The sequence below is a fragment of the Carassius carassius genome, chromosome 4, assembly GCF_963082965.1.
Source record: "Carassius carassius chromosome 4, fCarCar2.1, whole genome shotgun sequence".
In the NCBI taxonomy this organism is placed as follows: domain Eukaryota; kingdom Metazoa; phylum Chordata; class Actinopteri; order Cypriniformes; family Cyprinidae; genus Carassius; species Carassius carassius.
The window spans coordinates 29,390,559-29,415,533 of record NC_081758.1 but is presented as its reverse complement, the minus strand read 5'-3'; the positions used below and the strand labels follow the sequence as shown (position 1 = coordinate 29,415,533).

Below are 24,975 nucleotides of genomic sequence, written 5' to 3'. Positions count from 1 at the left end.
AGCAGTGTGGGGAAGATTTGAAATATTGTTGCAGTTATTTTATTTCCCCATACACCATAACAATTTCCACCAGGTGATGACTGGCAAAATCCAACTGATTGCTATCATGTTAAGCTACGCAATTGCTAGCAACTGACAATGACATAAAAGAATGCCAGTATGAAGAGAGACTGTAGAGATTAGATACTGTAGTTCGTCTGTCACATTACTTGTAGCTACTACATATGAAACATCACAACAACAGGCCATTACAAGAAACTAGGTGGAGACAGCAGCACCAAGGATGTCCTAGGAATTGCATGTACAACACAGGCCAATAGAGAGAGAGAGAGAGAGAGAGAGAGAGAGAGAGAGAGAGAGAGAGAGAGAGAGAGAGAGAGAGAGAGAGAGAGAAAATGAATATGTTTAGAACACAATCTAAACATTGGATGAAGCCAGGTTTAAAATATTTTTTACAAAAACAGTTTGTAAGCGCTAAGCATAACTCAAATGTAGACATTTTTTCATGACTTTTTCTATAATTATTAAAAACTGTACAAATATTCATGACACTTCCAGGCCAGAAAATCACTTTTTAATATTACATATTTCATATGTAAAAAAAAAATTATATATAATTATTATATATATATATATATATATATCAGTTGTTGAGTATGTATTTTGCATATTGTTAAATGTTTTTATCATCATCATTATTATTAATGATAATAATACTTTGTACTTTAATAATAATAATATTTTGTACTTATCCATTTAGTTGCAGGCACCAGACAGCAGTTTGCTTGCAGAAAGAGAGGCCGCCAATCTTCTGAATGGCAGTTTTTTGTGATGGAGTGTGTTGTGTCTTGTAGCCATGTCTAGCTTGGACACAGTATTGGCCAAAAATCGAATCGGTTAAGTTGAATGCATCTAAACATTCCAAAATAGAAGACTGTAAACTTTCCAAGGCATTATTTTATTTACACTAGAGCTTGTTGCTGACACAATCCAAAGCAAAACACATTTAACATAATGTGTTGAAACAACATAAAATGCTGTACATAAGACACTATATTTGAACCCATTCAGCAATGAAAAATGTCTACATTTTCTTTAAAAAAAAGCATATCAATGGAAAAAGAGCCAAAACAAAATTGCAAAAAAAAGGCTTTTAAAATGACCTTTAAAAAAGGAAAAGAAGAAGAAAAAAAACAGTTCATAACCAGCACTGTTCCAATTTACACACGTTCAGGTCAGTCTTTATGACATCAGACTTGTTGTCTATGCCAATGTGAACATGATTGCTGTTTCCGCTCTCTATTGGCTGTGGTGCCCAGTCTCCCTCAAAGAGGGGTTGTAGGGGTGGAGGGTACAGCGACAGGGTGAAGGCTGAGATCCAGGGAAGGGGCTACTTCTGGTTCTGGGGGGCTTTTCTTAGAAGCTTCGAGCTTCTCCTTCAACAGGGTATAAAGTTCCTTCACTGACTCACTGCTCTGTAATAACAACAATTCAAGTGTGGTTACTTCATAAAATGTCAAGAAACAGTACAGAGAGGAACAGAGAATACTTTTATCATCTTTGAACAGAAGTGAATGAGGTTCCATATAGTGACCTTTCAAGGTCAACATTAAAAAGAAAAAACTGACTCCATTTCTTATTGTTTTATGAATGAATCATCGCTGCATGTTGTTTCAAAGGAATACAATTTTTTGTTTTTGATCATCTTTAATCAAAGTGAAATGACTTAAACAGTCACTACTGTGATACTGAATGATGGTTAATTAATGGTATATGCTTTTGCTGAAAAAAACTATCAAACTCCAATATTTCAACTTATTTTTTTAGATATGTGTGTTCAGCTGCAGAATTCCTGGTGAAAAACAACATTACCCATGATTCTGCTAAGAAATCTCTACCAATCAGAGAATCGTGACAAACAAATAGCCCAAAAAGCCAACCACTCCATTTCATGTCAGTTGTCCTATGCTCTCAAAACGATTAAAATATTTTTATAAAAATATAATTAAATCAAAATATATTTGTATGAATGATATGCATACCTTGCAATAAAGTTAAAATACATATATTTTTTTTCTATGTATAATCAAAGTTTGTAATGTTGTAATGTTGTAATTTTAGTCTGCTCATATCTGGTTGTTTTGGTCCATGGCTTATAAAATTCTGTCTATATAGTATTTTTTTGTATTCCCTATGGTAAAAATATTTCCCAGAACTAAGGCCACTGAAAAAGTGGACAGACATTGTTACATTAGAATTAGTAGCTACAGCTATTTGGGCACTGTTTTAGCAAATGCACATTCAGTCTGTTTTCTTTAAAATACCTGTTTTGGTGGTTCAAGTGTCTTCATTAATGTCTCCATGTAGGACGCCAGTACCTTCTGATGGAGATGATTCAATAAGCGAAGACAGTGTCTGTGAACATTCTCCTTACTGCAAAAAATGAGAGCAAAAAACATAGAACTGTGGTGAACTGAGCCACTCAATGAACCTTGATTTTTATTCTAGTGATTAATATTTTTCTCTTTTAAGCACTGAAGAATTTGCACTATTTGATGCAATTAAAAAAAGATAATACAGACCTAGAGAAAGACATGAGGAGGAAGTTATCAAAGACAGCAGCACAAAATTCCTCTGTTCCAAATTCATCAGAGAGAAGAGTCAGATGGCCAGTGAGAAGATGAAGAAAGATGTCTCCGAATGCCATGTCATTATAGGTATCAACTGCACAGACACACACACACACAAAGGGATCAGTATCTAAGAAGCTTTAACTCGTGGATCCATTAATCCAAAGCATCTGACAGGAGTCTCACCCAGTGAAGGCAGAAGCCGCTGTAAAGCATTTTTATTCCTCTGCTTAGCAATATGAAGCACATAATAAAGACCGATCTCACACGCCACCCTGTTTTCCTGTATATACCTTGACAAGACAAAAACACCATCCATTTTAGAAAAGTGAGTGCTTGCTGAATATATTGGGCTGAGGAGCATACCTAATGCAGATACCTAGAGAAGGTTTCAGGCAGGGTGGTGGGGTACGTCAGAGAGGTTTTCTCCTCACTCGGTAGTTTCTGCTCCACATTGAACGTGTAGTCATCCACCACTATTGACATCACGGCAGGCAGAAAACGTGTTACCACCTCCAAATCCTGAAGGTGAACAAGACCAGCCTTGAGTAATTGTTCAAACCTATTTCAAATGTTAGATAGTGGCGTATTGAAGAATGCTAAGAGTTCATCTTACCATTCGGGGCTCTTTAAAAACCTGGCTGTCAATCATATCCCAGGCACCCTGGCCAAGAGAAAGCATCCGCAGCAGGAGGAGAAGGTCAGGGCTGTCCTGTACATGAACAGTGATTTCAGAGCATGAATAGGATAGCGGTGTTATAGTATCACAGCGTGTATTGATATTTAGTCATATGTTTTTTCTTTTTTTTTTCTATTTAGATTTAATTTATTTCAGTTTTGTAAAACATCTTTATTGAATTTATACAATTTGCTCTAAAAGTCGAACTCAAAAACAAACCCCAGGGAAAATAAATAAATAATTAATTGATTGTAATGGGTTATAAAAGATAAGAATAAATAAATAAGATAAAAAAAATAATAATAATTAAGACTTAAAATATATAATTATTTGAGTTTTAGTAATTTTAGTACTTCAACTTATTTTAGTTAGTTGCCAAGAAAACATTTCCAATTTGAACCAAGTTGAAGTTTTTCATCTAATATTTATGCGTTTATTTCAGCTTTATTTCAGTTATCAAAATCTACTTTTTCATGAACAACATAAAGATGTTTACTATAATCTAAAACCAACTGTGAGCTGGAGTTCTTACTCTGGGCAGGGCTTCCTGGCTCAGTAGCTCTTGAATGTTCCTCACGGTACTCAACACTAGTGTGTTACAGGCAAATGGGTCACATAGGATCATAGACAGATCACTGTGAAAAACAGAGGCAGAGAGTGTCACATTTTTTAAGTTTTATGGGTTTATTGTATGCTATGTTGCATCGTGTCTGTATGGATATGTGAATCTTGTACCCTAGCACTTGCTCCTGCCCTTTCTTCACCCCATCCAGGAAGCCTTGTAACTCTCGAGCCCGTTTGGCATCCACAAACTTTTCCCTGATGCAGGCATCCAAACACCAAGAAAACTGCAAAAGGATGAGAGCAAAGATAAATGTTTTGTATCTTTTTGAATCGCTTTGAAAGTGGTCACGCTTATGGCACATGATCACACACAGCAGAAGTTTCAAACAGCTTTTAATTGTTTTAATTTCTAAACAATCTTAAAATTGCTTCAAGGTCTGACTTCCAGAAAGTGTTTAGTCCCTGTACCTTTTTGTAACAGGTAGTTAGGTCATTTTGTTCAAACACGATAAATGGAAGGCCCCTTTAAATGGTGCTTAATGAAGTTGCACTTGAAAAGGTGTGTTGGCCATTACTGGTTCCACACCTTGTGACAGGGGTCGACTGAACAGATTTCACTGACGTCGAGGTCATGAAGGGACATGAGCAGCTCGGCTCGCAGGGTGCAGTAGTGTACGTTTCGTGTGCGCAGGAATAGCGTCCGCAGGAACTGTAGCACCATATCATAGAGCTTCACATTCTTTCCAATCATCTGAGTCAGCTTCAACACCACCTGATGGGAAAAAAATCACAGTGAGGACAGAGTTGTTTGTTGTTCCACTGCAACAAAATCACCAAAATCCAAGTTTGACAAAAGAAAAGAAAAAATGCAGATTAAATTTATTCCAGGATTTAATGAAAAAATAGATACATTTAAAAAGAGAAAGAATTAATAAATAAGAATAAAATTAAAGCAACCTTACAACACCAGTGACACAAAATTACATTTCCATTACATAAAAACTGACATTAGAATGTTAAAACTAGAGGAACATATGATTACAAGCTTATGATAACTGATGATTTAGACTGTTCACAATCATTATCAATCTTAAAATGTCTTAATTTTTATTTTTTAGGTATGCGTAGTAGTGTTAAAAATGTGAAGATCTTTTGGAATGATTTATTAATGGTTTAGAATTTCATAAAAATAAATATTACATTAATAGTGACAGTTCTTAAAATTGAATGATAAGATTACTGATCTAAACAGTCTGAATTATATTGGCCCATTAAGCTGTATTTAATTAGGCAGCTTACAGTTATGAATAAACACCTCAATGTATTAATAAACTGACTTTACTAATTGAAATTAGAGCTGCACGTTGTGTTGTTTAAGCATCGATATCGCGATTTACGAATCCACGATAATCACATCGCAGGATGTGCGATGTAGGCTGTCGTAGTTGATCCATTATTCATTAACTCTACGGCCCAGCTGCTCCCCGGCCCTTGACGAATGTGATTCGCAGATAATTGCACAGCTTAACCATCATAGAGTGAAAGTTTAGTGTTTTTAAGTCCTGTCAGTTTAACAGAGAGAGAGAGAGCGCGCGTTCGAGAGAGAGAGAGAGAGAGAGAGAGAGAGAGAGAGCGCGAAAGAGAGAGAGAGCGCGAGAGAGTGAGAGATCGAGAGAGAGAGAGCACACGAGAGAGAGAGAGAGCGCGAGAGAGAGAGAGATCGAGAGAGAGAGAGATCGAGAGAGAGAGAGATCGAGAGAGAGAGAGAGCACACGAGAGAGAGCACGTGCGCGAGAGAGATCGAGCGTTTAAATCTTTTAAAATGAGAATGTAAGTATGCTCACCCCATTTTTGTTAGTAAGAAAAAATTAGATTAGATTTCATATCGCTATCGTGCAGCCCTAATTGAAATAACATAAAAAAATAAAAAAAAACACCTGGCACTTACTTCACCCTGTCGCCGTGTTTTGGGTGAAGGACTGAAAAAGTTGTGAAGGATGGAGAGGTCACTGCTGAAAAGAGCCACTTCCTTCTCCACAATATACTGTTTCAGCAGAGGAGACACCTCGTCCCCAAAAAGAGCCTGATTGTCTTGCCAAATCTGCCGCTTCACCTCCACTGCGCAGACTTTGTACAGCTCTTTATCAGCCATCACCTGCTTCAGCTTCTTCTCAGGTACCTGCATTAGAGTCCACCAGATTGTCAGTTATACTAAACGCACTACATTATAATAACTATAACTATAAACATCACAAAAAGTAACAAAGACTGCACACATAAGGGTGAAATGATCTGCAAAATAAGGTTTGAAATATATCTGACACCTGACCACCAGAGTAACAGGTCATGGCAGAGAACACATTCAAACCTTTGGCAGATGTTTCAGCACTTGCATGATGATTGGCTGGATGGATGGCATCTTCACCAATGGGAAGCTTTTCTCAAGAAGCTCTTCCAGCTTTATGTATCTGTGTGAATTTAAGGGATGTATTAGTATGATTTATGATCTGCTTTATAATAAAAGTTTGAAATCAAACTTTCCATTCACCTGTCCTCATCCTTGCCTTCTGCAATGGTGGCAACACGCTCCATCAGCTTTTCTCGAAGTTCATCAAAGACTGACTGATGAAACTCCAGCCGTGGGGTCCCGTGAAGGTCCAGGAAAGGCAATGCGGACTGTAGGGTTGGCAACAATATGCCATTTTCCATCTGTGAAAGACAAAACAGTTATAATAAAAACACACCAAGATAAAATACAACATGATTTTTATTACACTCAAAACAAACTAGCATCTTTTAGATATATAAATATATATATAGATAGATAGATAGATAGATAGATAGATAGATAGATAGATAGATAGATAGATAGATAGATAGATAGATAGATAGATAGATAGATAGATAGATAGATAGATAGATAGATAGATAGATAGATAGATAGATAGATAGATAGATAGATAGATAGATAGATAGATAGATAGATAGAAATTGTTACTAATACTTATTTTTTATTACTAAGAAACCAAATAGTAACTAGTACCGGTTTCAATTTTACTTGTAACTATTCATTAAATGTTACAACTCAGTACTATTATGGAAATAATATACTTTAAAAGAATATACATGGAAGTATGTTTTCAGAGTCAGACACTTAATGCAATGGAAGGGGTAATCTAGGTCTGTTACCTAATTACTGTCTGTGAAGTTTGACTGTCAAATGTACAAACAAGCATTTATGTACAGTCGTGGCCAAAAGTTTTGAAAATTACATAAATATTAGTTTTCAAAAAGTTTGCTGCTAAACTGCTTTTAGATCTTTGTTTCAGTTGTTTCTGTGATGTACTGAAATATAATTACAAGCACTTCATACGTTTCAAAGGCTTTCAACATTCTGGTCCCCGAGCCACTTAGTTATCACTTTTGCCTTATGGCACGGTGCTCCATCATGCTGGAAAATGCATTGTTCTTCACCAAACTATTGTTGGAAGAAGTTGCTGTTGGAGGGTGTTTTGGTACCATTCTTTATTCATGGCTGTGTTTTTGGGCAGAATTGTGAGTGAGCCCACTCCCTTGGATGAGAAGCAACCCCACACATGAATGGTGTCAGGATGCTTTACTGTTGGCATGACACAGGACTGATGGTTGCGCTTACCTTTTCTTCTCCGGACAAGCCTTTTTCAGATGCCCCAAACATCTGAGAATATGACTTTGCCCCAGTCCTCAGCAGTCCATTCACTATACTTTCTGCAGAAGATCAATCTGCTGTCCCTGATGTTTTTTTTTTTTTGGAGAGAAGTGGCTTCTTTGCTGCCCTTCTTGACACCAGGCCATCTTCCAAAAGTCTTGGCCTCACTGTGCGTGCAGATGCGCTCACACCTGCCTGCTGCCATTCCTGAGCAAGCTCTGCACTGGTGGCACTCCGATCCCGCAGCTGAATCCTCTTTAGGAGATGATCCTGGCGCTTGCTGAACTTTCTTGGACGCCCTGAAGCCTTCTTTACAAGAATTGAACCTCTTTCCTTGAAGTTCTTGATGATCCTATAAATTGTTGATTTAGGTGCAATCTTAGTAGCCACAATATCCTTGCCTGTGAAGCCATTTTTATGCAACGCAATGATGGCTGCACGCGTTTCTTTGCAGGTCACCATGGTTAACAATGGAAGAACAATGATTTCAAGCATCACCCTCCTTTTAACATGTCAAGTCTGCCATTCTAACCCAATCAGCCTGACATAATGATCTCCAGCCTTGTGCTCGTCAACATTCTCACCTGAGTTAACAAGACGATTACTGAAATGATCTCAGCAGGTCCTTTAATGACAGCAATGAAATGCAGTTGAAAGGTTTTTTTGGGATTAAGTTCATTTTCATGGCAAAGAAGGACTATGCAATTCATCTGATCACACTTCATAAAATTCAGTATATGCAAATTGCTATTATAAAAACTTAAGCAGCAACTTTTCCAATTTCCAATATTTATGTAATTCTCAAAACTTTTGGCCACGACTGTAAACTCAAAAATACTTTCATTTCTGTGGAAACTATTCACTTTTCATTTATTTAAATATATTTGAAATGATGAAGTTGCAGCACATTTAAAATATATTAACTTTGAATATGTGACCAACTAACATACTACAGTTTATTAAAGTGCTTTACATGTGCAATGTTACATGTTACAAACAATTTTTAAAGTGTACTTAAGTGTCAAGAAATTTAGTTAGTAACGTTTGATGACAAAGTCAAATGACAAGTCACACTGCAAGCGAGGCAAGAAACGAGATCCCTCCCATTATAATCAATGAAGAAGACTGCTGCATGCGAGCGAACATTTGTAGACTGTGACTGTTTTACTTTAGTGAAAAAGGCACATATGCAAGTGTATTAAGCTCTAACCTGAAACTGGTCGATGGCTTTCAGGGGTTCCGTACAGTTAGTCAGAGTTTCTTTAAGATCTTCTCCATTGGATATTCCCAGCTCCGGTAAACCTGCAAACATTTTGAGACGCTGTCTCTATTTAAGTGCACTATCAAAACGAAATCAAATGCACTGACAGCAGACATCCAACAGATGTTGACTAGATTTGCATTGTTCGTTTTCTGTATTCACACACTTCCTAGCTGTGCAACCTCGTCAACAGACTCTTGTTTCTGATACATCGTAATGAGTTCCGCCTCAGGAATGTTCCTAGCTGGGCCTAATAATTATTATTTTATTTGACTACATTTGTCTAATAAAAGGCACTCATCATTGAACACCAGTATTGAAAGATGCTAAACTATCCAAAACGTTGAACATCTGTGATTTGAATGAAAACAGAGCTGCAATTGAGGTACATATTTGCAATTGTATTGTAATCTACAGTAAACAAAAACTACAGTGACATTTGCTGATTGACTGTAGTCGGATTGTAGCCGGGATGTCAGAAAAAAATCTACTGACTTTGACATGTTAGCACTAAAGTAAACCAACCAGTCAGAGCTGCTCGGGCATGCAGGTCCGAATTGCAAAATATGTTTTTCAAATTTATATGAAATGACTGACTGTCAAAGTGTGGATTTCTGCTGACTTTATACTGATTTCTTTTTGTTTTTTTGATTGGGTGTTTAAGCTGTATGTGTGCTGGTGTTCAGCTTTTGTTAATTTAATTAGAATTTTTAAATGGTCCACACAGCTGATAGTATGTAGTGCAGTGTTGAAAAAAATATATTTAAATAACAGTACCAAAAGCAAACTTGTAAGGGTAAAAAAAAAAAAAAAAAAAGGTAACTATTTTTTGTGCCCTAAAAAGGTCTGGATGTGAAGTACAGAAACAAAAAAGTTCTCAGGCATGCAAACAGACATCAATCTGACACTAGATGGCATCAGAACAAAAAAAAATGTTTTATTTTATTATTGATCAGGAGCCATGGAAACAATATGTATTTGGAAACGCACAATGCATATAAATGGAACATAATCACTGATTTTTTTTTTTTTTACACATAAAACATTGTGCCACTCTGTATCATTTGGCCAGTGAGTCACACATTATTCTAAAAGATAAAATAAGTGAATGGGCAAAAAACTTCATGAATAATGAAATGTCTTGGCTGTTGTGAGAGATTTGCCTGTTTTACCACCAGTGTTTTGGGGATTTCCCCCTCCTATATAATCTTCCATGTAAGTTATAATAGTGTTTTTCAGGAATGTAGGAATGATTTAAAAATGGAGGGTCACAGGAAAGCTATTGATTATATTTGTTGTATTCAGTAAGCTATTGAATACAACGGATTTTGTCCTGTGTTGTTCAGGGGTGCAACTGCACATTTGCTGAAAGGTATGCAAGATCATATTTAAATGGAAAATAAACTGATATGGTTAATCACTGCCCTCTCAAGCAACAGTGTTGTTGACTTAATGACTTACAGCGGGGTTTACAAACTCAGTGCAGGAGGGCCAGTGTCCTACAGAGTTTAACTCCAACTTGCCTCAACAAACCTACCTTGAAGTTTCAAGTATTGTATACTGTAAGACCTTGATTAGCTGTCAGGTGTGTTTGACTGGAGTTGGAGCTAAACTTTGCAGGACACAGCCCTTCAGGACCGAGTTTGGTGACCCCTGACTCAACAACCTTTCAGTCATGTCATGTGACTGTGAATGTAATGTCGAAGGGTGAGCTGCTAATTTGTACTCACTTGATAATAAATGACATCTTGAACCCATTTAAAATTCTAAACAAAGTTAAACAAAAAATTTTATTTATAACTTTTTATTAAATAAGATTTTCACAGAATAATTTCAGTGTTCTGAAAGAATTCTGTTTTATTGTATTTACAAAATACAGAAAATTCGTAAATACGTTTACTTATTTAACATTACAAAGGCTATTCAGCAGGAATAGAAACAGGCAATACCGTTTCAAAATCAAATGCATTCTTATATATGCATAACTACATTTTCAAGATTTTTAATTTTGAATGTTGTCAGTGCCTTCGACTTCATTTTACAGCACACAGCATAGCACACATCTAGAAATATATGATATAAATATATGTGATATAAAATATGTTACATCTAGAAAAAAAAAATCAAAACAAACATGATATTGCTATTAAGGCACAGAACACAGTATACCTAAGACATTATAAAACATTCAACATTATAAAAAGACAGACATCTTGACATGACTGTCCTTGATGAATTTAGGCTTAGCACTACTAAAATCAAGTTTCCTGTTGCACAGTCTCTTCTAAAATGATAATTTATATAAAATGTGCTTGATAAGAAATATGTTATTAAAATGAGATAGGTTTGATGAAATGTGGTACAAAAAGTCATTGTGCATCCTTGTTTGGAATGCACTGTAAACAGACGTAAGGGCAGTGGATAACATGCACACAGGGTGCAATATAACTCCTTCATTATTAAATGCCATTGTCAGTGCCTTTCTTACGAATGGCTCGCAACAAAAAATATAGCGCCATAATAAGAAGAAAGCAAAACAGGGTAATCAGAGCACCCCAGGCACTTGAGCGCAGTGATTTCTTCAGTAAAACATCTTCAGCAGGCAGCAGGTTGCTTAGGTTTAGCATGTAGCCAAGGGACCAGCCGACAGACGTGTCTCCTGCCTGCAAATCAAAGTAACATTCATACATTTTCCTGACCAAGTCGGGTCCATTTATTCACCAACATTACATCACTTGGTCACCAATGCATCCTCTGCAGTGAATGGGTGCCGTCAGAATGAGAGTTCAAATAGATGATCAAAGCATCACAATAATCCACAAGTAATCCACACAACTCCAGTCCATCAGTTAACGTCCAGTGAAGTGAAAAGTTGCATGTTTTTATAAACAAATCTCATTCTGTCGGCAGCTATTCACTGCAGAGGATCCATTGGTGTGCAAGTAATGCTAAATTATTCCAAATCTGTTCTGATGAGGAAAACAAAATGTCCTGAGGGTGAGTACATTTTCTGCAAATTAAACATTTTGGGTGAACTACTTCTTTAAAACAACACAAACGTTATTACATTCCATTTTACTCCTGTAATTTGTGGTTTTAAATAAAAATACAATGAGATATAGTACTTGATTTTGTTAATGAGAAATTGTCTGGACAGTGAAAAGTGACAGATGTATGGAGGGAAGGGGTTACAAAATGAGGGGAATTAGTGATAACAAAAAAAAAACAATTGTGTGCCTACAAATACAGAAAGTGAATTAAGGAGGTATATAGAGTCAGTTTTTGCAAATAGTTCTAGTTACCTTCTTCTGGAAGGAGATGTGCGGGAAGGAGAGATAATCAAAGCCATATCCCCTGAGCAGTAGCACCTGCACAAAAGCAGAGACTGCACAGTAGTCCTTCAGACGGCTTTCCTGATTCTTAACCTTATTATTCATCTAGGGCAAGGGCAAATAGGGCAACTGTTAATTCAATAATGCATCATTTGCTAACAATAATATAATTAAACAGTATGCAGTAAATATCATCTTCAAAGAAGATAAAGCAAGTTCTCTTAATTGAAGATCCTGAGACTCTCAATCATTGGTCGACTGCTGAGATATGAGCAAAGTCATCTCAGAATAGCAGGACTCAAAATCCGCTCAGCGGGAACAGTACCTCCTGAAAGCTCATGTTGCAGACCACACGGGCAGCGTTCTCTAAATGTTCTGGGGACTTGATGCTGATGCCTGTTGCTTCCTGAAGAAAGGAATGGGTGTAGAAAAATGCAGAAAATGCCTATGCCAGAGAAAAATGGAAAGAGAGGGATTGCATAATCATAATCATGACATATGCAATCATGACAAGCATGAGTGAATCATGAGTGCCCAGAAATGAATTTATGATTTATTTCAATGCTTTAAGCTGTCTCACTTAGTAACTGCTTGCGTGTTAACATAACCATCCCCCCACAAGTAAAGACATAAATGTTGCCAAAAGCACAAGATATGAAGGAACAAATGGCATGTTATTCTAGTTGATAAAATATATTTACAAAAATTCAACTGAACGCATAAAAAGTTCCATATTAAGCATTTTAGAAACTCATACCATAAAATTTCCAGTAATGTTGGGCTGGAAGACTTTGTCAAAAGAGCATCTGGAATAAGAACAATTGTTAAAAGAAAAGAGATGAGAAACATTTCCCAGGCATTGATCGTAGTTTCCTGTGCCTTTGATTTGCAGCTCAACATCAGGTTCATAGAGAGGTGGTCTTTCATTGCATGGAGTACCAAACACAGTCATCAGCTTTATGGAGTCACTGTGACCTGCAGGATAGCAGGGGTGTACTATGGAGCGGTATGAACCCTGAGTCTATAAGACACATAAAGAAAAAGAAACCATCAGAAATCATACTCGAAGTACTATCAAATCAGTAAATCAGCTTGTCCGATGATCGTTTAGACTAAAGGTTTGCCCTTAACCTCCATCAGAAGTGCCAGCAGTCTGAGTAACACCTGGTCTCTCCCATAACACAGAAAGCTCTGAGTGTAAATCTGATAGTCTCGTCCGTACAGCCGCAGTTTCATCAGATTGTCCTTGTTCTCCACCATCTGTTTTGTTTCAAAGGTGATCTGAGTAGAAGCTCCACCAAAGTCCAGAGCACCAACCGTGTCTCTGCCTGGAGACAGCCATTTTCCCACAAAACCATACTAGAGGAATGATAGAGAAAAATGTAGGGTAATGGCCAGCAACAAGATTTTATTAAAGGATGTGGTGAGATATAAAGTATGGCTATATTACCTTGATGTAATTCTCAAGCAGGTAGTTGACTGTGACCCATCCATAAGCCCCCTCCTCTTGACCACTCAAGATACTGGACCCTTTGAAGCTGAATGGGTAGGTCTTTAGTTTGTCTCCCACTTCCTTCAAAACCTCACCTGATTCTTTGGGTTTAGAAATACTGCGTGGATTGACACAAATGCATATTTTTTAAATCTTTTTTACTATCATTATTTAAAGTCTCTTCTCTCTGTCCATACTTTTTTCAGGAATTCTTGATAAATAAAGTAAAATTAAAGTAAAATTATAACTGTCTTTTAGGGTCACTTTTGACCAATATTATGTATCCATGCTGATCAAAAGTTTTAATACGTTTAAAAAAATTACATTTTACTGAGCTCAAATAAACAGTATGTCGTGTATTGCAAGTTATAAGAGGTAAGTTTATAGTATAGTTGATAGTATACTGTCACTGAATAATGATAATTTTGTCATCCGTGGTTAAAAGCCACTTTTGTCGCAAAGTGACGTGAGCTTTCTGACTCACTTCAGTAGTCTCATGCCTGCCGTTGCCCCAAGATACAAAGGGGTGAGTTTGTGTCTTGACTTGGGGATCTTCTGCATGGCTTGTTCCATGCATTCCTCAAGACTACGGGCTGCTCCTCCTCTGTTACCTGCATAACTGGAGATCCCGCCTCCTGATTAGTGAAAGTGAGACAGTTCAAGTCATGGGACAACTGAAATGAACTATAGAATTCCTCTTAATTTTCTTAAGAAAGCTGCATGGGCAATAATGGGCAAGTACTATCAGTTCCTACTTCACTGCCTGAGATGCCACACACATTTGACTACCATAAATGCAACCAGACATTTTTTGGATGATCATTCCAGATGTTTCCGTAGAACACTGCCACTCAGCAATATTTGAGGGGTACATGGAGTTTAACATCCCAATTCTGTGAATGTCAGGTCCCTAAAGAAGAAGACTGAGGCTGAGCCAAAGTGATGAAATTGTAAAAACTGTAAAAACCTCAGACAACACTGCAAAAAAGGGAAGTGGGCAGCAATAAGTTGCAATTCAGCACTTTTCTTCAGGAAAGTAGTGATAAAACATATCAATAACTAATTAATTACAATACATTCATATAAATGAATGTCCAAAATTTCCATTCATATAAATGACAGTCCAAAAGAATATGTTTAATAGAAAGGGGGGTCTTGAAGAACATGCATAGAGTTGGGTCTTACCCTTTAAGCAAAAATGCATGTGTCAGTCTTTTATGACCTATACGACATCTGGTTAAGATGTGGATTTTGTAATGTCTTTTTTGTGAGTGACTTTTGAGATGTGTGATATATTTTGAAACAAAGATTTGGATAAACTGTTTCTAAAAAAACAATCAAATTGAGAGAGTATTACACAAGATTTTAGGAATCTCACATCTCTGTTTTTTTTTTTTCTTTCAGTCTTACCTACTGACATTTACATATAGTCTTATAATGGACGTTTTTATCTAAAGGGGCTTTAAAATGAGGAACGTCCTAAGCCATTTATCATTAAATACTCACCCTTGGCATGACACTCGCTGTGTTGACTGACTATGCCGGTACCGTTCGGCTTGTCTGCTGGCCATTTGTAGATGAACATGGCCGTATGAGAGGATCCAGCATCCAGGACTATTCCATACTGAGAACAAACACAACAGCAAAAAAAAAAAAATTAGGCTAAGGCTAAAAACCTGTAGTGACATGGATTCGGTTCCCAGGGAAGAAATACAAATACACGCTGCCAAAATATATACCTTGAATTTGCTTTTATGCAAATGCTTTTATTCAGCAATAAATTCAAAAGTTTCAATAAAACATTTATAATGGTAACATAACATTAACATAACATTTTTCTGTTTCAAATAAATGTTGTTGTTTTTACTTTTTTATTCAACAAAAAAACCTGTATTACAGTTTGCACAAGTAGCATGACACTGTTCTAATAATAAGAAATGACATAATATAATAACATAATAAGAAATGTTTCTTGATCACCAGATCAGCATATTAGGACTATTTATGAAGGATTTATGAAGACTGGAGTAATGGCTTCTGAAAATTCAAATTTGCTATCAATATCAGATTGAAAACATGAAATCACATTATATGACCCCTTTAAATGGTATTTTTTTAATTGTCAACAAATCTGAAAATGTATTTTAATTGATATTTTTAGCATTGAAACCTGGTCTGAACAACATGCTTGAGGTCTAAAATGAGCTTATTGATAACTGATTAATAATTGATTGATCAGTTTGCCATTTCGTTCCAGCCTTTAATCCTGGATGGAGATGGATTTACTCCTAGGACTGATTTAAGTGAGACTACTGTAACTAGAAGTTATAACTTGCACATAGCTGGTGTAACATGTGCTGGGTAATTTTGGTCTCATGCTGCTAAAACAGGCTGTGTATTTGAGAATTTGCCATATGGGAACTGCATTACACATGGTTTTCACTGATGAGTTGAAAATATTATAATTTTTTTTTAAATCTCCTACTCTCTTTGGTTAGAATATGATTTTGTAACTTAATGTCAATGTAAACATATTAGCTGTAGTAAATACTTGAGGTTTTCTGCCTGTCTCATTTGTATCTCAACTAGTTGCATCTGGTTGCTTTAAAAAGTCTATATATTTTGAATTTTAAATGGTCAGGCCTCTTTTGTTAGCCAATTCATAATGCTGATAAATACTCAAGCAAACATGACGCACCTCTGTAGCTGCCTTTGAAAAATGAATATGATTTACTTAAACTAAACACTTCTTTGAAGTACTGTAAAATGTTTGCTCAATGATCATAATAAATGTTTAACAATGTAAAGATCAAAAAATAACACACAACACTTTTATCTCACACACACCTGCACTACATACTTCCTGACACTGCCTGAACTTTCTTCATTCATGCAAACTATGATTATCTCTTCCAATTACATATCTTGCTCTCCAGGCTTTGCTTACAGTTTGCATACAGCCATTTTATCTTAGTGTAATAGCAGTGTCTAGCAGCTCTTTTGACTTCAAGTTTGCCTTTCTATGTCAATGCGACTCCATAACGCTCAGATTCTGCCATCAGTCACCTGTGTAGCATGTCATTTTAACATCCTCAAGAAATGGTGTTGAACCCTGAAGCTAAACGGAATTGTCAAAATATGCTGAGAAGGACTAAGTAATTTTACAGTGATGGGTGTGTATGAGGTACATACTATTACAAATACTATATGAAAATAGATCCATATCTTCAAAACTACAATGACTCGCTCTCATGTTTCTAAGAAGGAAAAGGGATTAAAGCAAAAGGGATTAAAGCATAATCCAAATGGTTGGGAAATACAAACAATGGGATCTAGCCAATAAGAACAAGAGCTTTTATGTGTTTAAGCCTGTGTAAATCGAAAAGTGAGGACAGCTGGAGAAATATTTATAGCTCACCCTCTGCTATTAGATTAAAGAAAAATCTACATTTTGTTTGGAAAGTGGGACATAAGGTAAAATTACATTGCTTGGTAATTTATTTAGTAGCAAAAGGCAAAGGCAACTAATAATTAATATCTGTCATTAAATATTATTGCCGTAAAAGCTTTTGTCATCCTGAACACTTTAGAATTTGTATGATGTTATATAGATATGAACTAACTTTAATATTTAACTGACCTATTGACAAATCTATTGTGGATGCTCTTATTAAACATAAGCTTCTGTAAGAAATACAAATTATCTGCATTCTGCACTAAACTTTTTTTTTTTCTTTAAATGATAAATGTCTTTGTCATTTACAAAAAGTATGCACAGATGTTTTTCATTAATTTTGTGGGTCTATTTTAGCACTGGGGCACTTTTAAAACTTTCCTGATGGATTGTGATCATTTAATTGCTCTCTTTTATGAGCTAACATGAACCATGTCAATGACTTATGGCCATTAGCTCTGAGCTGATGTAGATGATGATGATCCAAAAACCAGCCTGGTCATGCTAATCTGAAATGGCATATATTTTGCAGAAGTAACATAAACCAAATTGGACTATTGATAGTGGATTAATTTTGTAATTCAATTCAGTTATTTTACTACATTTACATTTAGAAAAAAAATGTGACCTCAGTGAACAGTCAACCAGGACCCAAAATACCCTGTCCCCCTCCCCACATTTCACACACACAATGACTTCATGACTATTTATGATATGCAAATTCGCACTTGTGAAGTCTAAACTTCAGTAATGTCTCCAGCATTATAGGTTACCGAAATCTGTTACCTCTCACTATTGTTCACACACCGGCTATACTGTTATCCAAAAGCACTCAGGTAGCCTAATGTCTAAACGAATCAACTAATGTTTACACCACTGAAAGCATTTTGATCTGATGTCGTGACAAGCTATTTCTCAGGAGAGGTTATTGCTGTGATGTGAATATCTGAATTGAAAGTGAAAGTCGTTATATTTACCAAATATTGTAACTCATACTCAGAATTGGTGCTCTGCATTTAACCCATCCAAGTGCACACACAGCAGTGGGGGTTCAGTGCCTTGCTCAAGGGCACTTCAGCCACGGGTATTGACGGTGGAAGAGAGTTTTGCCCCAATTCTTGGCAGCACCGAGACTCAAACCTGTGACCTTCAAGTCCAACTCTCTAACCATTAGGCCACAGCTGCACCCATCTGCAGATATGTGCACCAAATCCGCCAATGCAACATTATAAGTTATGAAAATTGTTACCCCTCTCTGTTTGACACACAATGGCTTAAACGTTATTGCCAAATTCACTCTAGTGATACAAAATAATAATAATAATAATAATAATAATAATAATAAATCCCCCAACTGGGCTGCAAGAAAAAGCTTTTATCTGTTTTATCAGAGCTCCATTACGAATCTGTCAAAAACTTTTTGCAGTGTTCAGTCTGAGAGGGAATTTCCATGGTCCCATCCTCCTGAGAGTTACAAAATCACACCTCAGTGAGCAAAAGACAAGCCAGGTGATGAAAGATGCAGAGGACGCGCTCGTCGTGATCTGCTCTACCAGAATCCGATCGATAATATACAGATATAGCAGCTCATTCGTTCTCATAAGGTGCACAGTGAAACGTCGCGGGAATGTGAAATGTTCCCTTCGCCTTTCTCTTCGAATTTTTATAATGCGCGTCACGAATGAGAAAAAATGTTATTACCATAAACTCCGGGGGCTCTTTAACGTCTTCGGTGGGTACGACGAGCAGAAGAATGCCACAGATTGCCAGAAACAGAGCCGCAGTCGCAGTAATGATCTGGCACTGCTGTTGGTTACCCATGGATGCCATCCACAAGACGAGATCTACACGAGACGAATGGCAGCGATAACATTCGTTGGCAAAGCAGGTACTACTGTGACGTGTGTCAATACAGGCGGTAAACCGGCCAGCACGAGTAGGCATGGCACTAGCTCGTCATATGTCCGTGGTGCAACAGGTTCTCGCTCTTAGACTGTGTTGTCCAATAAATCAGATGCTTATCTACTACTTGATTAATCTGAAGTCGATTAAAACGTGTTAGGAGACTCTTGAGAGTTTATCAGAAGCTTATGTGGTAGCCTAATCTCTTCTCGCTTCTGAATAGTTTTCATTTACCACATAAGACTGGGGCTAGTTGCATTTCCCAGGGTGAGTTTATTTTTGAAAGCTCACGTTCATGTTCACAATTGATCAATATTATTGTCCAAAAATATAGATTTAACCCAATCCGTACCCCTAAACCTACCCTTACCCACACTTTAATTTATTCCTAAAACCAGAGGGAAATGATAGCTGATTAACAAGGGTGTAGAAGCACCTAACCCAGATAATTGTAAGCCTAAAACAGACATTCCTGAAAATGCATGTCAATTCTGATTGGTTGATTGGGATGTTGCTCCAGGACCATGTTGTGCTTGTTGAAATCACGATCACCATGTGGGATAAGGGTTATATGATTTTCAAGCTGAAACAGTTCAAAACAAAGATTAAGCAAAAAGAAATTGGTTTAAATATCAAATTATCATAGTCCTGTACAATAATTATAAAAAAATATTAGTATTATAATATTTAAAACACCACAGATAGCACACTGGCTATGTATACTGTTAAAGATCGTTTCATCTGGAAACCATATGCAGTGCAGACATAAGATGTCAGTTTTATACATTCTAAATCATAAAAATCTTAAAAGACATTTTCTAAATGTCTATTTGACATCTGATAGGAAACATCCTAAACACAAAAAAAAATTAGGCTATGAATTGCTGATAAATGCAGACGTCAAACAGGCTAGATGTCTGTGCAGTCGAGGACACGTTTCCTCCAATCTGACATTTGTGAAAAGTATTCTAAAACATACTCAACCACTGATTTAAAATCTTTATTATATAGTTGACTTGTGTGAATGTCTACTAGTGTGGTTGATGATATGATCATTTTACTTTGACAGTTTTCACAAAAGTCTTCTACATTACGAATAATTCTTCTACATTTGTCACCTTTTGTCACAAGAACAGCACATTTTGTGTAAGGTGTTCTAGACACAATGTCTGAAAGTCATTTGCACTCGTACTGGAAGTTATGTGTTTTATAGAGTTTATGCTTTGAGAAGAGTAACCACGGCTTTTGTTTTTTCCGTTTTTTTAATCGTGTGGTTAAACGCAGATGTGTGAGAAGTGTTAGACAGACAGTGCTGCACGACATGTTGAGTTGCGTCAAACAAGAAAAAGATCTTGTGGTTTTTAGACAAAGTTTAGCTGTGAATGCTGCAATAAAACTGACTAAAATTTTATTTGTATGTAGTGAATCCTCATATCTGATTCTACAAGTGATTCTATCACTCTACAAGTGCTACTGATCTTTTTTTCTGTTAGGTTGCCCTTTGGAACAGTCTTCAGATCATCTTTATTCAGCCTCACAGCTTCAGGGTGGTCCATATGAAGAAAGCCTCTGCTCATCCATATCAAACAGCACATACTCCGAACTGTGCTCTGGGTCATGGCATATGTGGTTAACAATGAAACACTGGTAGTTCCACAGCAGAAGCAGCATCATGCCACACAGGGCCAGCATTATCAGGATGACCAGCAGGAGGCTCTGTTTGTCCAGGAAGCATCTGTTCTGACACTTCTCATCAGAGAGATGTGTGTACCTCCACAGAGATCTCTTCAGCACAGATCCCGGACGCTGATGTGGACACAGAGACATGGCGAAATCTTGTGTTTGTGCTGTGCTCATTGTATGGGGAGTACTCAGAGATTCTTCCAAGCTGATTGCTGTGGGAAAAACAAGTGGTAGGTAGGGGTGCAGATATGAGATGAATATTGCACAGGTCTTGCAAACACAATTTATTCAGATGTAGTGTTATCAGTGTTAGGGAATAAATGAACCATATTTCCAATAGCGTGAAAGTCAGCTACATTTATTTTTTTATTAGTGTTGTTTTTCCAAAGTATGATTTTATAACCCCAGGGTAAATAGCGATGCTAACCTTGCTATTAAATGAGTCCTGCAGAATTTAGTTTCCAACCCCAACAAATAAATAAGTGAATGACGTGACATACAGCCAAGTATGGTGACCCATACTCAGAATTCATGCTCTGCATTTAACCCATCCAAAGTGTGCACACACACACACCAGTGGGCAGCCATTTATGCTGCGCCACCCGGGGAGCAGTTGGGGGTTCAGTGCCTTGCTCAAGAGCACCTTAGTCGTGGTATTGCCAGCCCGAGACTCGGACCCACAACCCTAGGGTTAGGAGTCAAACTCTCTAACCACTAGGCCACGACTTTCCCATAAGCCTGAAGGCTTTGATTAGCTGGATCAGGTGTGTTTATTTAGGGTTGAATCTAAACTTTGGAGGGCTCCAGGAGTTGAGTTTGACACCCCGGTTAAGAAATGTTGTTGTTCAGCATGAGAAAAAGTATGTAATATTGATGTGCGCACGTGCAGTAAACCCTGGTAGGAAAATCTGACGGGTAGGATAAAATGTCAGGACAACGGCGTTAAGCGCATTGTGAAAAGCCTTGTAGTATTGGAACGTCTGATTAAGGGTTTACTCGACAATGATGTACTTCAAAGTAAAAAAGGTAACAATTTTTTAACAACAGTATTGAAAAAAGAATTCCCGTTCCCATTGATCCACGAAAATTAAAATGTATTTTGCATTCTAGGCCAGTAGATGGCGATGTCACTTTCTTGCACACATTTTGTATTCAAAAATTGACAACGTTTTTTTGTAGTTCACACAGAGACAATAGTGTTCCAAATAATCTTCAAAAACTTGCACTTTGAAACCTGTTTTCCAAAGTTCACATTTTTGAGCCTATGAAAACGGGAGTCTAAATGAACGACCAAAACAAAAAAGTTTTCAGTGTAGAAGTGTAATGTTAAACGATCCATATTTTAATGAATCAGTTCACTCAGATGGTTCCTGTAAATGAACAGATTGACCAGTTCGACTCCTTGTACTATGTACTATAATTTCGAATCGGTTATGTAAATTTGGGTATTTTTGTTGCAGTTACAGTAGGCTTATATAGTATAAATTTACCTGCTCAGGTTTGATATTTTCATCCTAAAAACAGATTATAATATCACTGGATGATATTTTTTTTAGCTTACATTCCCCTTGGTAACATGAATGTAGTTTGCTTATTTTTTTAGCTTGTAGTGTAGCTAACTGGTGATCTTGTTCTTCAAATTATGATTCACTGTAGGTCGACAGACTTTACTTTCAATATTCCCAAACACTGAAAGGCATGTTAAATTGACCTGGGTGCTAAATCCAATCCTTATAAGCCAACGTATTTTGATCAAGTTTTTGATCAACTGATGACCTGAAATAGACTCTAAATAGAAAATTTATGTTGAAAAAATAAATTATATGTGTATTATTACATAGTCTTTGGCTTTTTTAAATGAATGGTGCATCAAAAACTGTCTAGTTCACTGAAATGTCACATTAATTGATACCGGTGAGAGGTAAATATTCTGGTTTGCCATGCCAGCGATAAAACAGAACAAATGCAATATAAACATTAAAAGCCAACCTTTCCAGTTGATGTAGAAGCTGTAGGACTGCTGGCTTACGAAGACAAGCAAGCATCAGGTTGCAAGATGCCCCAGGGTTTATCCATTCATTGACCTGTAGTCCAGGTTGGATTACTTCTGCTCAAAATGTCAAAACAAACAGGGTCATAGCAGCTCCTCCTCTCTTGTCTTGGCACTACACCTACACACCATATTGTGAGTGTGTCTGTTTAATGTGAGAGGTGGATTATGCAATAATAATTAATTTTATGTGGTTTAAAAAATTATACCTTGCATCCAGCAGACTGTTAAATCAATGGTCTGTAGATATGAATGAATATTCCCTACTACAGTACATTATTCCTACCTACTGCATCCACATATTTCAGAAAGCCCTGGCCTGGAAGATTAAAATAGATTTAGTCAGTTGTTCTTTCCTTTGATCATGGCAGTGAAACAAATGGCTATGCATACTGTCACACTGTGCTATATCCTCATGAGAGTAGAGTGGTGCCAAAATACTGATCATCAACAGTATTGTGGCATATTCCATATCTTTTTGAATAATGAATGTGGGCACAGCATGTTAATGTAGGCTGCAGTTTTTGTTCAATGTGGTAAATGCATTAAATATTATATGTAATACTTAACACATACAATCACACTCTGTAGAGAATATTCAAATCACCAATAGTAAATACAATCTGTGCTTGCTATTTAACCAAATATTCAGCAGTGCACTCACATAGAAAAATATATAGTGCAATCCGTGTGCAATTTCACTTATGGAAGCATTTCCTTCAGCTGACCTTTGCTCTTAATCTTGTAGCGCATCCTCATATCTGATTTTCTGTTTCTGAAACACTCGCTTACCACTTCTAGTACTCTTTTATTAAATAATTATGAAGATATTGATTTCCTGAAACTTTAAAACTTTCTTAGAAAATCAGGTTAGAGAGAGAACAGGTGGGCATAAAGTTATTCAATCCAGGTTTGTTTTTATTTTTATTTGATACTTATTTTATTGGCACACTGGAGTGTAGCAGTTATACATTTTTTAAACATACATATTTTTTTACACAAACAGTATTGGAATAGTCATCAAAAGCACATTTGGTGGTCGAGAAGTATTGTGAAAACAGATTGCAATATCTTAAAGCTTTAAAAAAAATGCAAAAATTTGCATAAAACAGTGAATGGGACGGGTTACATTGCTTTGTTTGTCAAAGATGTGCTTCCTCTTGAGCCTCACAAGTACTTCAGGCTGCACAATTTAATTTATTCCTGCCACCGTTGTGAGTTTTCACCACATTGATTCCAATTATATGATCAAATATTAGCTTGATGGACACAGCGGTTGCATATGGAAGCATATTTTTTCTATGTATTGATAATTATGAATCCAGAGAATTTGTGTATCTGCTTAATGTATCACGCTTCATAACGAATTTCACAAGCAGTTCACAGTCATATTCACAGTAAAACTGGACTTCAGACACTTTTCTGAACCCAACCCAACATAACATTTTCAAGGAAAGACAACCAAACCCTGAACTATGAATCTAATGTTTTTCTATTAAAAACTCTGTTTTAATCTAAAACATATATTGTCCTCATATTAATGTTCATCTTATAAAATAGCTCCATAACTTACTGTTACAGTTACAGTCCGCAGAGTTCACATTCTAAACTTTTCACAATAGTTAGCAAAGCCCTCAGACTAATTGAGACAAACGATGTACAGTAATCTATATCGATATACAATGATCTAATATGTCTATTATTGGTCAGTATGCTTTTAAAAGCCCACAGAAAAAGACAACCGACTTGTATAATAAATTGCCACTTTTGCTCACACAATGATACAGAAATTATTACAGAGAATTTCAAGCAAGGTTTAAAATTAAGCTCAAAAGATCCTGTAATAATATCTGCTTCATTACATCTACGCCACACTTGATCATAAATGGGTTCCTTTCATTCATTTGAAGTTTTGTCTTTAAACTTTTATGATAAACAAGGTCAGACCTGCTACATTTAGCCCCTGGCTGGATAGACCCCATATTATATGCAGATATTCTTATCCAAAAAAAATTTTTGTACGAAAGATTAAAAACATAAATAAGTAAACAAAGTAGCGAGAAGAGATCCAAATTATATCCCCAAAGTAACCTGGACCACTTCAGTAGAGTGTTTTGAAAATGGCAGTGAAGGGAGAGAATCGCATATTAAGAAACAAAGTGTACAGCAAAGTGCAACAATGATCAAAATGTGCCAAACTTTCACCTACTGTAATATTTATAGCAACACAATTTCTACCC

General features: G+C 36.6%; 2 protein-coding genes across 2 annotated transcripts; both read right to left on the bottom strand.

Annotated features, from left to right (window-relative positions):
• Positions 1–1,035: 1,035 nt before the first annotated feature.
• On the bottom strand, positions 1,036–9,067 carry LOC132130913 (negative elongation factor B-like). Its single transcript, XM_059542790.1, has 13 exons — positions 8,772–9,067; positions 6,422–6,582; positions 6,242–6,341; positions 5,822–6,052; positions 4,460–4,645; positions 4,045–4,157; positions 3,842–3,944; positions 3,247–3,342; positions 3,010–3,152; positions 2,817–2,923; positions 2,583–2,724; positions 2,325–2,433; positions 1,036–1,475 (listed from the first exon to the last, which is right to left on the bottom strand). Exons 1-13 carry the CDS (start codon positions 8,871–8,873, stop codon positions 1,326–1,328), a joined length of 1,743 nt encoding a protein of 580 aa, XP_059398773.1. The 5' UTR covers positions 8,874–9,067; the 3' UTR covers positions 1,036–1,325.
• Positions 9,068–10,969: 1,902 nt separating this feature from the next.
• LOC132139712 (ectonucleoside triphosphate diphosphohydrolase 2-like) lies at positions 10,970–19,004 on the bottom strand. The gene is made up of 9 exons (XM_059548285.1): positions 18,802–19,004; positions 15,153–15,270; positions 14,131–14,281; positions 13,605–13,764; positions 13,286–13,513; positions 12,912–13,175; positions 12,480–12,599; positions 12,125–12,259; positions 10,970–11,485 (listed from the first exon to the last, which is right to left on the bottom strand). The coding sequence occupies exons 1-9, from the start codon at positions 18,928–18,930 to the stop codon at positions 11,282–11,284; spliced, it is 1,509 nt and encodes a 502-aa protein (XP_059404268.1). The 5' UTR covers positions 18,931–19,004; the 3' UTR covers positions 10,970–11,281.
• Positions 19,005–24,975: the final 5,971 nt, after the last annotated feature.

Excerpts from the sequence above, each read along its gene's own strand:
- LOC132130913 (XM_059542790.1), bottom strand. The coding sequence starts at position 8,873 with ATGTTTGCAGGTTTACCGGAGCTGGGAATATCCAATGGAGAAGATCTT. Across the intron at positions 6,053-6,241 it reads TGCTGAAACATCTGCCAAAG|GTACCTGAGAAGAAGCTGAA; the intron begins GTTTGAATGTGT and ends ACTCTAATGCAG. Across the intron at positions 1,476-2,324 it reads CACTTGAACCACCAAAACAG|AGCAGTGAGTCAGTGAAGGA; the intron begins GTATTTTAAAGA and ends TTGTTATTACAG.
- LOC132139712 (XM_059548285.1), bottom strand. The coding sequence starts at position 18,930 with ATGGCATCCATGGGTAACCAACAGCAGTGCCAGATCATTACTGCGACT. Across the intron at positions 13,176-13,285 it reads TGCTGGCACTTCTGATGGAG|ACTCAGGGTTCATACCGCTC; the intron begins GTTAAGGGCAAA and ends TGTGTCTTATAG. Across the intron at positions 11,486-12,124 it reads ACATCTCCTTCCAGAAGAAG|GCAGGAGACACGTCTGTCGG; the intron begins GTAACTAGAACT and ends TTTGATTTGCAG.